The sequence below is a fragment of the Caloenas nicobarica genome, chromosome 1 (genome assembly GCF_036013445.1).
Source record: "Caloenas nicobarica isolate bCalNic1 chromosome 1, bCalNic1.hap1, whole genome shotgun sequence".
In the NCBI taxonomy this organism is placed as follows: domain Eukaryota; kingdom Metazoa; phylum Chordata; class Aves; order Columbiformes; family Columbidae; genus Caloenas; species Caloenas nicobarica.
In genome coordinates, this window is record NC_088245.1 from 184,271,404 (window position 1) to 184,284,733 (window position 13,330).

The 13,330-nt window shown below is 38.7% G+C and overlaps 1 protein-coding gene across 3 annotated transcripts in view; it reads right to left on the minus strand.

Moving 5' to 3' along the window:
- Positions 1-5,857: 5,857 nt before the first annotated feature.
- The window catches only part of ZC3H13 (zinc finger CCCH-type containing 13), a 50,192-nt gene continuing 42,719 nt past the window's right edge, over positions 5,858-13,330 (minus strand). For 2 of the 3 annotated variants that reach the window (XM_065640395.1, XM_065640386.1), the window contains exons 17-20: positions 11,088-11,243; positions 9,975-10,175; positions 8,192-8,355; positions 5,858-7,556 (exon numbers count right to left, since the gene is read on the minus strand). In XM_065640395.1, the coding sequence (XP_065496467.1) occupies positions 7,386-7,556; positions 8,192-8,355; positions 9,975-10,175; positions 11,088-11,243 (692 nt within the window). In that variant the 3' untranslated portion in view covers positions 5,858-7,385. The remainder of the gene's footprint in view (positions 7,557-8,191; positions 8,356-9,974; positions 10,176-11,087; positions 11,244-13,330) is intronic. The other variant, XM_065640403.1, reaches the window with a different exon arrangement.

Sequence of the window (13,330 nt, forward strand, 5' to 3'; positions counted from 1 at the left end):
TCATTCTCTTCACAGTTCACATTGGTTTATACAGGTGAAAATGAGAGTTGAATCTCCCATACATAAATGTGATCATTTCTTTCTATCCAGATGTGCATGGTTGAGCTGAGGCTGGAACTGATATATGTCTGTTGCCAGAAAAAAATATATGACTCTGACATTCTCTATCCAGTTGCCTTATTTATTAACTATCCAGTACATTTTATTATAGGCTCCAGCAATTTTATGCAAAATCAGGCCATTTTATGTTCCTATGGTATTTGAGCAGTATTAATTTGCTTTTCCTAAAACAGTGCTGAAGTGGGACTCTAATTTGAGCATTTCCTTACGAACAACCCTTGTGGCTATGCAGCACTCTTATGACAACATTTCCGTCTAGATGGTGATGCCATTGGTCCTGCATTCCAGGAGCACTCTTGTGTGCCCATCCAAGCACATACAATGAAAAATTGTGGTTTTTACAGGTTTGGAAGTGCTTTAAAAGCAGTTCATAAGCCTTCTTTTTTGAAGCTTCGGATCTGCTAAGATTCCATGCTTCTACCTGGGTAAGAGGAAGATGTGATTCACGCTAAGCTGTCATCAGACAGCACTTCCCATTTTTTTATGTTAGTTATGAATGCGGTGCTAACTACATCAAACAAGAGAGAATCATGCATTACACACCATACATGCTTTAGAGTCCACTGATGAATAGGCGAGGCCATATTTATAATTTGCGCACCAAGAAATAAAAAAAAAAAAGAGTGGGTTAGATTATAGCAATAAAAATGGAAATTTAAGGGATGAATACAGCAAATAGATTATGCTCTCATTCCAGAGCAGACAGCGGAGAAGTCACAGTTGCCCATTTATGTTTTGACAGTTCATGCATCAGATGAGATTTGCAAAGAGGGGTACCGCTGCTTGGGGAAAGCGGAGAACAGAATAGTTGCTGCAAAGTGTGAACTTAACAGCGCATTTATTATTTGGGCAACTTGCTTTTTGATAAGCTGGCAAGGAAGCCTTTTGCATAAAGGAAAAAGAATTAAAAATTCAGCTTGTGCAGGAAAACTGCCACAGTCAGGCATGTAATCTGTCAATTTATCTCTCTCTCATAGTGGCTCTAACCAGAAATCCCAAAGGGAAATTCAAGGGTCTCCCAATTTCTAGCAGTTAGATACAGGCTGATGCCACCTTCTCAGCAGGCCCTATTGTTTTCAAGAGATGAGTAGGTTAAGCCCACAAATATGAGACCCTGTGAGATTTAAACATGCCCAGGATGGTCCCTGAGCACAGGAATGTGATTGTCTCGGTCTGAACAATGGCATGAGTGAATCTGGCCCATCCCAACCCAAATTCTCCCTACACAAATCCCCTGTGTTGACTTGGCAGCTGAGTCAGGGCCTTTTCGCACCAGGTAGACGTCTCATTTCAGGAGCTGGACAGCTTGTTCACACAGAAACAAGCTGCTGGGTCCCAGATGCTCCCAATGCCCAAAAGCCTTCCCCATTGCGTATAAATTCATACTATATAAGCTGTTATAGATGCCGTCTTGATTTACCCCCCAGGGACAACCGTATATACTCACAACATACTCCATCCTTTCGGAAATCTTGCAAAATTTCAGTTTCTGCAACGTCCTACAGCTTGAATTCTAAGCCTGATTAGGCACTGTGAGGAAAACAAGAATTTCCCTTTTATTATTCAATTCTGCCACTGTTTAATTCTACCGTAGTATGACTGAGCTCTGTCATAAGGAGCAGGAAAAAAAGTATCATCAATCCCCCTTTTTCTGGACCACCGTTTCATATATTTTAATCATAACTACTATTACTCCTTTCCTTTCTAAGGACAAAGTCCCAAGAATTTTAAAACTTTGATACGAGATCATCTGTGTCTTCGAGTTCTCATCTGTTTTGCAATAAGCTTTCTTGCATTAGGAGCCTACTCATGGTGTAGTTTCTACCTTTGGATACATCGTCTTTTCTTTGTATTCTTCTGGTTTTGGATTTACACGTCTCTTTACATCACATTGAAGTTTTCCATGAACTTCTGGCACCAATCCCGCTAATTTGTGGCACTGTAAGGTACAGAAGTTGATTAAATTCTCCTCTTCAGCGATGTGTCAATTTGCACATCTTGATGCTGACTGGCAGAAGGTCTTGAAATGAGGTAAATGAATGGGCCACATGGCAGCAAATACACCTCCTTGGGTTTTTCCTCCAGTTTTAACTGTGATTTGCAAATTTTCACGTCTTCATTCTCAGTTAACTCCTTCACAAATCACAAACGTACAGGGAGGTCACCCACTGTGAGCTGTTTGTGATGAGATGCGATCATCTAATCCTCTGTTCTACCTTCTGTTTCTCAGTTAATTTTTAATTCATGTCATTTCTTTATCCTTCACTTGCTACAGCTTAATTTTTTTTCCAGTAACCTTGTGTGAGACATTTCAAAAGCCCTGTGAAACCTCTTGCTAACACATTTTCTGTGAGCATGCAAGACAGACACAGGCATGATGTCTAAGATAGAGGCAACTGCAGGTTTCATGCTGACACAAAGCACCTTGGCAGGTAAATCTTGCATGCACTTATTCAGGTCCTTTGGGAGTTTCCGCCTACCTAAAGATCTGTATGGGTGGTTTAGGCTCACCCACTCTCTTGCTGACCTTCTTCATCTTTTTCTGTTCTTTTCTCAGTTCCCCAGTTTTTGTAGAAGACAGCAATCATATTCCATACTTCTCCTCACTTTCAGGGCTCCCAGTACCTGTAGACTGAATCCAACTTCTGCACACATAGGGGAACAGCCCAGGACATACCAGGTGAAAATTCCCAGGTACTACAGAGAGTAGTAAAACTACTCCTCTCCCTGCTGGAAACATCCATCTGGAGCCACACTGGGGCTATTCTGCCTCTTTGCAGAGCTGTTCAGCACACCTAGAGCTTTCTTTCTCTGTCATTCTGACACGTGAGCTCCAGGCTTGTAGCACTCCCAGGCTGACAGTTACAATTTAAGACTACTCAACTCTGTCCCATTTCTACTACTCCCTTCCTCAAGCACTTTCCACACGGTGCCCCAAGTACCCCTCGTATGTATGATATATTATACCAGCAAATTTAGTCATGAAGTAGATGGAAAAGAGCATTTTTCATTGCCCCCAAAGCCGCAAGCTTTCCTAAAATCCCCATTCACCACCTGTTGCTTCAATCATCCCTCTTGTTTAGGAGCTGCATGTTTGCAACCAACACAACCCTTTCACACATGAACACACACTTAAAATCTGGCAGCCCACCGCTTTGTGACACAGCAGTTTGTTCTAGCACATCTTGTGACACTTCAGTCTTTAAAGATATTACCTCGACTTCATTACTAAGGAAAAAAGCAAGCCTCTGGTAGGTGCATCCCTGGCAGTGAAAGCTGATAGCAAGAAATTAAACTTCCCGAGAATGGGCTTTTTTTCCCTTTTTCATCTGTTGATCCCTACTGGTAGAGGCAATGAAACTGGCTGTTCGTTATAAAAATACTTGTGTTCTTCCAAAAAACTTCAGGTATTTGGTTTTTGAATGCTATTTTAACACTTCTCTCCCTGCACATTTGGACTCCTTTATCGATTTTGATGGGACAAATTTCCAGTTTGGTTTAAGAAACCCCGTGAATCTTCATGTTTGGTCACATTGCTCTACTTCTGAGTTAAGGCTTTGTTTAAGAGCTTTTAAAAATTATTTTTACAGTACATTTGCTATTGTCAAGCTGTGTCCTGAAGTAGCATCCAAGAAACCTCGGATGCCCACACTGCCCACAGAACCCTACCTACTATACGAAGTGTGTACCAAGATCACGTATTTGGTACCATCTCCTTGGGCTTCCCTTTAGCATTAAGGTGAAGACCTGCACAGTAGAAACAACTGTTTTGTACAAATACACTTTGAAAATCAGACTTTGACTGTTACTGCAAAATGAAGGAGGTTCCTGAACCCTTTGAGATGATGGCAACTGTTCAAATTGAACACACATCCCATGTCCTGCCTCGTTCAGGCAGAGCGGCTCCAGCCAGCCTGCTCTCTGCTGAAGGGCCTCCCTACAGCAGAAAAGGGAGAACACAACCGTGTCAACGCAGCCCGAACAAATGCTTTAATTTAGTAAAATTGCCTAAACTCTTAACACTGTCTTTTGAGTACACTGTGCTAATGGCCCACTGTCAAAATCCCTGTCTCACTCTACTAGCTGAAGCAGTAATAGCCTGAGAGTACTAGTTGAGATAAGGACCGTGCCAATATCCAAAGATACAGGCCATAGTCCCATTTGTGTCTCGAGGCTCCAAAAATCTGCTCAGTCTGTGAATTCGTTACGGCTGCAAGAGCTGGGCAGTGTTTCAGCTGGTGTGAGCCTACCTCATCCTATCAGCACACGGCCTCTTCTTCTTCTGTGGCTCCACATTCCAGTCTGCACCTCGGGGATGCTTCAAACCAATTTGTCATCCAACTAAGCACAGCATGGGCTTAGCAGCAGAAAGGGCTGACATCTCTGCTTTGGTGGAGGGACTGCTTTAAAGCTGCTGCCACAGCTTAGAAGGACAAACCAAGAAGGACAGAGGCTTCTCCACGTTTTCACTCTTGAAGCCGAAGCACACAAAGGCATCTGAGGCAGCACGTGCCCAGGCCTGTCCTCACACTGCTGCCTGATGTGGGAGGCACGTCACTGCTGGAGCCTCGCAAGATGACAACTGGACTAAAATTCTTCCATCTACTCTTTTTTTACACACAAAACCAAGCTAGAAGAGAAATGGGGAGAAATGAAGAGATGGTTAAAAGGGCTGGCAGACCAAGTCAGAAAAGTGATGACCAACCCAGGGAAGGGGATGGAAGGTCCTAAAAGCAAGTTCTCAGATTCAGAAAATTTCACACCTTTTGCTGAAGTTGGTATGTATGTTGGCAAATCGCCCATTCCTAAGGTTATTGTAAAATCACCTCAAGACAGCTTTGTAACTTACATTCCCTGTCAGACAGAATACCTGCAAACTAAACTCTGTGAAAATGATAGAGACCAAGAATAATCAGAGGAACTTCACGCTTGCTGTGCTCTACCCATGCAGTAATTCCTGCCAGGTGAGAGAGGAATTGCTTGAAAAAAAATCTTAGTGCTTCCACCAGGAACAGCTGTGTTTTCTGCCAGTACCATAATGTACTTCTGCACTCACAAGCACTGTGAATCAAATAAAACCAAAGGCGTATAAAAGGCAATTGCAACACCTTTTTTGTACAATTCCAACACACGATGGTACAGGTCAGCACTGGATTTGACCTTCAGTGGGACACTAGCACTTCAGGAGATACCCATGATAGCCCATCAAGCCTATTTTATTTTGCATTTTCTAGGGTAATGTGAAATATGCTTCTGCAAAGTAAGTGCATATATACACCTTGACTGCTTTACAGAGTGCTTAAAGCAAGCACAGCATAATTAAATGCCACGTAGTGAATCTATTTTGTGTACTGCACTCTTACACCAGGCTGTTTCTAGCTATCAAACATTTTTACGTCTTTTAGAGATGGAGATTAAAATAGGCTTTAACATAATTGGAAGCAATGATCTAATACTTTCAGCTTAAAGGCAGCATTATTGTAGCTATAAAATAGGTGAGAATGCATTTAAATGCTGAATAAAACAGGTTTGTTAACTTGCTCAGGTTAAGGTACTAGTGTGCTTAGAAGACACACTGTTTTTTAGAAGCATATATAAAATCACCAATGACTTTAAAAATAATAGCCACCAAGTCTCTTAAAAAATGTTCAGCAAGTGAAAAACTTGGGAAAAAAATTTGCCCAGATCACGCAGTTTAATAAGAATCAAACAAATGGTAGAAATTTCTCATGTCATTTATATTTGATACAAGTACATATACACTAGTAAGTGGGCACTTACAAAAATAAAACTACCTCACATTTTCTTCTTCAACAATTCTTTAAACATATTATGAGAACATTTTACCGACTGCTTATGTTCTAGGCATTATAGGAAAGCATTATAGTAAGAAAGCTTTATGTTAGTGTTCTAAAAAGTGAATTCAAACTGAATTCTGACTCATATTCAGGCCTTTGCTTGAAGCCAATGCAACTGTCAGTAACCATGAGATGCAAGACAGGCCCATCGTTAAACTGCAGAGTCAACCTCCTACCTCAAGAGTGCTGGTTCCAAGTGGAGGAAAAGGATAAGAAACTAATATAAACCAACTGTGAAAAAAAATTTAGTGGTTCATAACTCATTTTCAACCTGAACAGGAACAAAGAAAACAAGTTGCTTTGCAGCAAACCAGTGTCAACATTAAACTAGAGGTTTCTTCCCCACCCTCTATGAGAAGAATTCAAAGCAACAGTTCAGGTTTAAACCCAGGAAAAGCAGAGAGGTGTATATAGAGACTTAGGCTGAAGTTTTAGAAGTCTCAGTTTCACATGGAGGCCTCCACAGATTATTTAAACATACCTGACTGGTGTAATCCAAAGATCCCACTTCTCAAATGGAAAACAATTCTTACAAAATCAAGCTCAGGCTTGACAAGTCTCTACTCACGCCCCTAAAATCTGTAACACCCAGCAAAACATCATTGCTTACTGCCTTTACTGCTAACATCTGAAAACAACTGAAACTCACCAAGTGTGAGATATCCTCAGGTTCCTGCAAGGGATTGATCTGCCCTGATACTTAACAGAATGGAAAATATAATACATGCGCTAGTCCTCCTTTGTAAAGCAGCTGGCATTTCCAAAATGCTGTTAGTCTCATAAATATGGGCATCTAAAACTAGTCAAAGAACACTTCCTGGAAGGTTTTTTTACTTCTTTTAATCAACAAGGGGAGCCTTAAGTGACTAGACTAGATTTTTGTGTCCAGACATTATCAGAGGAAACCTATGCCAAAGATGGAAAGGAGCTCGAGTTTTGTCTGGATCCACAGCAGAGGCTGCTGTGATAAGAAAGGGATTTGAAAGTGTAGGTAGACAGATTCCCAGGAAGCAAGCTATTCCAGATGTGTACTGAGGGATCAGGGTGGTGGTAGAAAAACCCACTTATAATGAGAAAAAAGATACACAGACAGTTTTCTTCAGTTTAATATCAGGTGGTCTTATAAATTGCTAAAACCAGACATCTTCACATTATTACACTTGATGCACCATAAAACAGGTTTATGTTACAGTGTAAGATCCAACGTTACAATACTTGCAGAGAACTTCGCATAGAAGTAATTTTTTACCCCTTTTATTCACATCCAAATCCAATAATTCTTATCTGTGTACAAACGGAGTATTTTCTTCCATCCTCTACACCTGCTTTCCAACGAACCAGTTCTAAACATCAACACCAACATGGGTAGTGGGAAATCAACCAGAAAGTGCCACCATGGTCATTCGCTCAAGAGACACACACTTCTTGCTGGATAGTTGGTTGTGGAATTTTATTATCCTCTGTCTTTTCCTGACCAGGAACTTGGCACACAGTCTTTCGTTTGAATAACCGTAGACTCAATCGTAACAAGTCGCTGTCCATTGCTGCAGAATTTGTATAGGTTTGTTTTGTTGCACCCTGAAATTAAAAAAAAAAAAAAAAAAAAAAAGAGAAGTGAAAACAGAGGCTTTTAACATGCAAGCAGAGAAATTAACCTGAAGTACTCTCAATAATTAGAGGTTTTATCATACCTATTTACTAGGAAAGACTGAGAATTAATTATTTTTCTATTAGTACGCAAGATCACAAAACCTACTGTAGCACAGAAATGGTAAAAGTGTTTTTTGTTTCAATTTTGAAAAGAAAATTATCTAGGTACTTTTAATGTGGTAGAACAGAGTCTTATAATTCTTGTAAAAGTACATGAAATCCTAAGCAGAATTATTCAACAATTGTCTTTGAAATTGTATTTTAACCAATTCTTTTTATCATGTATTCCCAAAATACAGAAAGCGAACCTCCAGAATTTAAACTCCAAAATAAGAAACAGCACTTACCTCTACACTTGATCTTAAATTAATCTAAACTAATCCTAAATAAAAAATAAACACCCTACAACCGCTTTCAATACGAGTTTGTTCTCTATTATTTAAAGGACAAGGTTTGCTCTAGAAAAACAAACAAGTACAAAAATCATCTCCCTAGGGAAAAGTTTTGCATAGTGGAATCTGTGTTTCCACATTTTGACCAAGCACTGTAAACAAACCACTTGCCTTTTCATTCTTCATTAGCTGCTTACGAATTGCAGAATCCCTTCGAAAGCACAGCGCTTTACAGCAAGGACCCAGGTTACTGAGAAGACCTGCTCTCTCTTCTTTTCGTAGAAGTGCAGCCATGTTCAAAGCCCCCAGGTCATGTTCAAAAAGGTTTTCTGCATCTACAAACAATTGATATTTGCAGAGATCAACATATACATGGTATTTTGGAACAGCAGTATGAAATCCCTTAAAGTTTTACTATTTGTATTTCTGCCTTCTAAACAATACCAAGGTTTGGTAAAAAAAAAAAAAAAAGGATATTGCAGTTCATAGAAAAACACGAATAAATCCTTCACCATTTAAAGGGAAGGACGGCTACACTTGTATGTAGCTTCAGCAACGAAAAGCAATATTGAGACAGCAATCACCAAGAGGCCTAAAAATCAAGTGACAGCTCTGAGACAGAAGAGGAGATATCATTTATGATCAGACATGTGTGACAAAAGTTGTTTACTACTAGCATTCATCAGGAGTCACCTGAATTTCACTTCCCTGCAAGGCGCAGGATAACTGTACCAGTGTCAAAACAGGGTTTGTTTGGCTATGCAGAAGTGAAATATGCAAACTGAGGAAGATTCAATATTGTATCAATTACACTGGTTCTGTGAATTCTTAATCATAAGAGCTGAGGTCTTTTTTTAAACTAGAAGAAAGCTAATACTGTGTAGAAAGAGCTGCAAATATTGCAGTGGGACACTTACAGTACTTACTAATACCAACTACACACCTCAATTATACTATTTATCATGCGGTAAAATGTTTGCATTTAATTTGACTTAAAGTCGAATCAGTAGCAACAGCCCATGATTAACAGTTATACAATTTCAATGGCTCAAGCAAGCAGTGACATTCATGGAGATTAACAGTTATCTGAGACTGCGATGTTAACAAGACAACTGCATGAAGAATACTGTTGCAAAGAACTGAAAAGTAGTGTTTCAAATGAAGAACTAGAACTTACTGAGTTTAAAAAAAAAAAAAAAAACAACACAGAAAAATCTGCTATTCCCTAAAAACAGAGGCTCTGCAAATACTATTATTTATAAGCCATAATTTGTCACATTTAGATCCTGGAATAATTTGCATAGAGATCTTACAGAAAGCAAATGTTTCATAGTCCTAAAAGACCAATTCTACCATGCAAGTTGTTGCAAGCAGCCTTATCTCTCACGCTTACACTACAGAACTGTAGTAAACAGCACTGGTACAGTTCATGCCCATCACATCTATCATGCACATCTCATGATACACTTTGACAAAATGCCAGACCAATGTGTTATTTAATTTCCCACTTCTAACAGAGACATAATATACAAATTTCACTGAGCTCCTTCATTCTGACCCAAAATCCTATCCATACATTCTGGAGAGGAAAAAGAACAAACAAAAAAATCTTCTTTCTTTCTCACAGTGCTACTGTTAATTCACTACAGAAGATATTTGGCTCTCCAAAAAACTGTTGACACACTTTAGGCCAGGAAAGCATGAACGCTCTCACAAAAACAAAATTCTGCTAGCCTGAAAAATTTTGTTTAGGCTATTATTCAAGACCCCACCACTACTAGAATTAAAACACCAATTTGATTGACTTGCAGCTGTATTACATTCCTGTAATTTTCACATAATACTCATTATACACTTTCTCTGGTCTTGAAACCTAAAATAATGAACTAATGCACATTTCATAAGGACTTTCACTAAGTACAAAAGACAGTCGAATCCCGGCAGAAACAATTACCTTTAGGTTTTTCTAACACTCTCTGGCAAGTCTCTTTAATCTTGGTGAAGAGTTCTGGTCCTGCCAATCGCTTGGAAATGCCAACTCTCAACATAACAGCACCTGGTGTGAATTTTAAGAGTGCGGCCCCAGGCTCCCGTGGTTCTTTCGGCTGCTTTGGCATAAGACTGGACCAATCTACATCTATGACATCCACAGGATCTGCAAAAACATTGATAGAGGATGAGTCATCACATCAACATTCCTTACCACAGTTAGTTAATTTCACATGCTGTGTACAACCCTGTCTCCTAAAAGCAACATATATTAGATAAACATTGTTCTGCAGTTCTCAAAGCCAGATCCTTGAACCCTTCACGTAAGAATGTCAAAAGTCACTTAGACTGGCAGAAAAAAGGAGCATACAAATATAAAGCTTCTTGGATTCAAAACCCCAGCCCTAATATTCTGCTTCATTTTTATTGCAATCCCTTTGTGGAAAGCTGCTCAGACCCTGCTTAGCTAGCAGGTTTGGACACATCATTTGTGCATTCACAAAAGTCTCAGTATAACTAAACGCGCCATGATAGATCCAAATTAAATGCTTAAAAAGCTAGTATTTCAACTCTGGATGCGGATGTTTTGTTTCAAAGGACAGGTATACTATTAATTGGATAACCATACAACTGTGTTTGTTTAGTATGTTTAGCACAGAAAATACAAACACTTATCATATAGCCCAGATGACCCAACTGAACTTAACATATGTAGAAGATTGCGTCCTTCCCAGTGCATTTGGGAAGCGTTCAAGCATGAATAAAATCTGTTCATAAAAATATCAGTTCCAAATAATTATCAAAACCAAATGGGATAAATGAAAACATGTTTATAAAAACAAAAAGCTTACCCTTCTAGCTATATAAACCAAGAGAAATATTACTTCAAAACACAGCTCCCAATACTCTTCACTTACCACTACACTTCTCAGGCTTACCTATTACAGAACAAATGAGAAATACTGAAGAACAAGCATACACTTTCCTAATTCAGAAATACTGTCAGCATCACAACAGCATTACATGCAAACTGATATAATTTTTACATCCAAATAATCATAAAGGGGTTTTGCTATACTTTTACCAGGCATCTTCTCATCCTCCTGCTGATCCTCCCGCTTTTCAGCATCACCTGCCAGAATTTCATCCAGTTCATCATCACTGATTGGCTCGTATTCTCCAGCACCAGACCCCAGTGACTGCACATCATCAATCTTTGCTTCATCTTCTCCTCCTGCAGAGACAGATACACACTGTAGCTTTAAAGCAATCATTTTTGTTTTCTAAACATGCTTTAAGCAGCCTGAAAACGAAGAGGTTCAGCAAATTAAACTATTAGGTTCGGGGGACAAGTATATTCAACATGAAAACAAGTATTAATTCATGGAAACAGACAAGTTATTTCTCCCATACACAACGTGGCAGTTCGAATTTTACATATCGGTCGTTTTTTCTGCTGCAGCATTAGTCAAACTGCACATAAAAGGCCATATTCAGAAGAAACATACGTTGACTATCTGATATCTGATATGTAGTTAATAATACAAATCTAAGTTGGCACCACAAAGTCTTTCAGATGCATTTGCACATGAATTCAAACTCAGGATTCAGTCCAAAGGCTCTACAAGTGAAAGAAGTAACGAAAACCCCAAATACCAGAAGGTGCACTATATCCTGAATGAATCAATTATTCACAGTTTTAGATTCTGTGGAAGTCATGAGAAGAGCTTTCAGAAAGCCATGCCACACTTCTTTAGTTGTTGTTACACTCCTACCCATCCAGGTACTATATGCACATACAAATACTTGTGCTGTACATGTAAACATGTTCCTTAAAAGCTGTAAACACAGGACACTCAAACATCACATTTTGCAGCTCATGAAAGGAACATCTGCAGGTATTCTCTCACCTCCAAGACTGAAAGATCCGATTCGAGCATTCAGAAACCCTATTGCTCAAAAATCGGGCTTTCTTAGGGTTCTTTGCCACGGTACTTGCAATGAGTTGTGCCATACAAACTAGACAGAATTTACAGGGGTCATCCCCTGTGGATAACTATTTTGATACCCTCCCATTCCCTTAGCCAGATAGGAAACTGCCTCCCATTTTAAGTTGCCCTGATTTTTTTTTTTTTTTTTGCTTGCCTTTGTAAAAGCTACAGAAAGGAGAAGAAAAAAACCAAACCACCTCAACTAACCTAAAAATCAGCATGGAAAAAAGCAAGTAAAAGACATGCTAGCAGTGTGCATGTTACCTACTCAGACCACCTGGCAATGCTTTGGGGGAAACATTTACCATTTAGAGCAAACACATTAAGGTTCAAGAAACTACAATAATTCAGTAATTATACCCTCATACATTTAGTTAGAAAATATACAACAGTAATTTGTACAAGTAAATACCAGATACCTCCTTAACACCATCAATTTGGAAATTGTATTTAATTTTCTAAAAAGTTTTTCCTTTTTAAAAGGAAAATAAAGTGATCTGTACTAGATTTCATTTTGTCTTATGATTTCAAGTATTCACTGCCTCTCTGATCCATTTTCTGCCTCTACACTGACCTACCAGATTCACTAACTCACCATAACTACATGTTTGGACAGCACAGATGAACCATTTAGAAGTTACTGTATGAAGCAATTAAAATAACAATTGCTAGTTCTCAATACCTGATTTAAAAAGATTACTTTCTCAATTTTGAATTTCAAATCAAAGTTTGATAATTTCTAGATTATAATCCTATCCCTATCTTTACTGCTTTTTTCAGATATGTACTTTTATATTAATTCTGCATTAAAACCACGACTCACTAGTCAGCTAAAAGGAGCAATGTAAACAAGAATAATAAACTAATGAAAGAAAATAAAGTACACTAAACCTTAGAAAATCATAAATATGCTATATAAAGTTTGCTATAATAAAATGGGATGCCATCTAATATTTTACAAAAGACATTTCTTTTTCTAAAAAAACAGTCCTAAATATACCACAACTTCCTAGAGACGACAATTTTCAGAGAATTTACCCTGTTTCCCCCAAAATAAGACCTACTCCAAAAATAAGCCCTAGTTACAGTTCATTAAAAAAGTCAATTTAAATAGTGTCCAGGCAGCTATACATGTAAAAAAGTAAGCATCTTTCGGAGCAAAAATTAATACAAGACCCTGTCATGTTTTTGGGGAAACAGGGTAGAACACCACCTTTGAAAAATACATTAAAGAATACACATTAAAATACTTAAAAGAAGGCTGCTGAAAGGCTATATCTAAGAATGCATTCAACATCCACAGCCTGTTCAGCTAGAGGTGCCCTCTTGG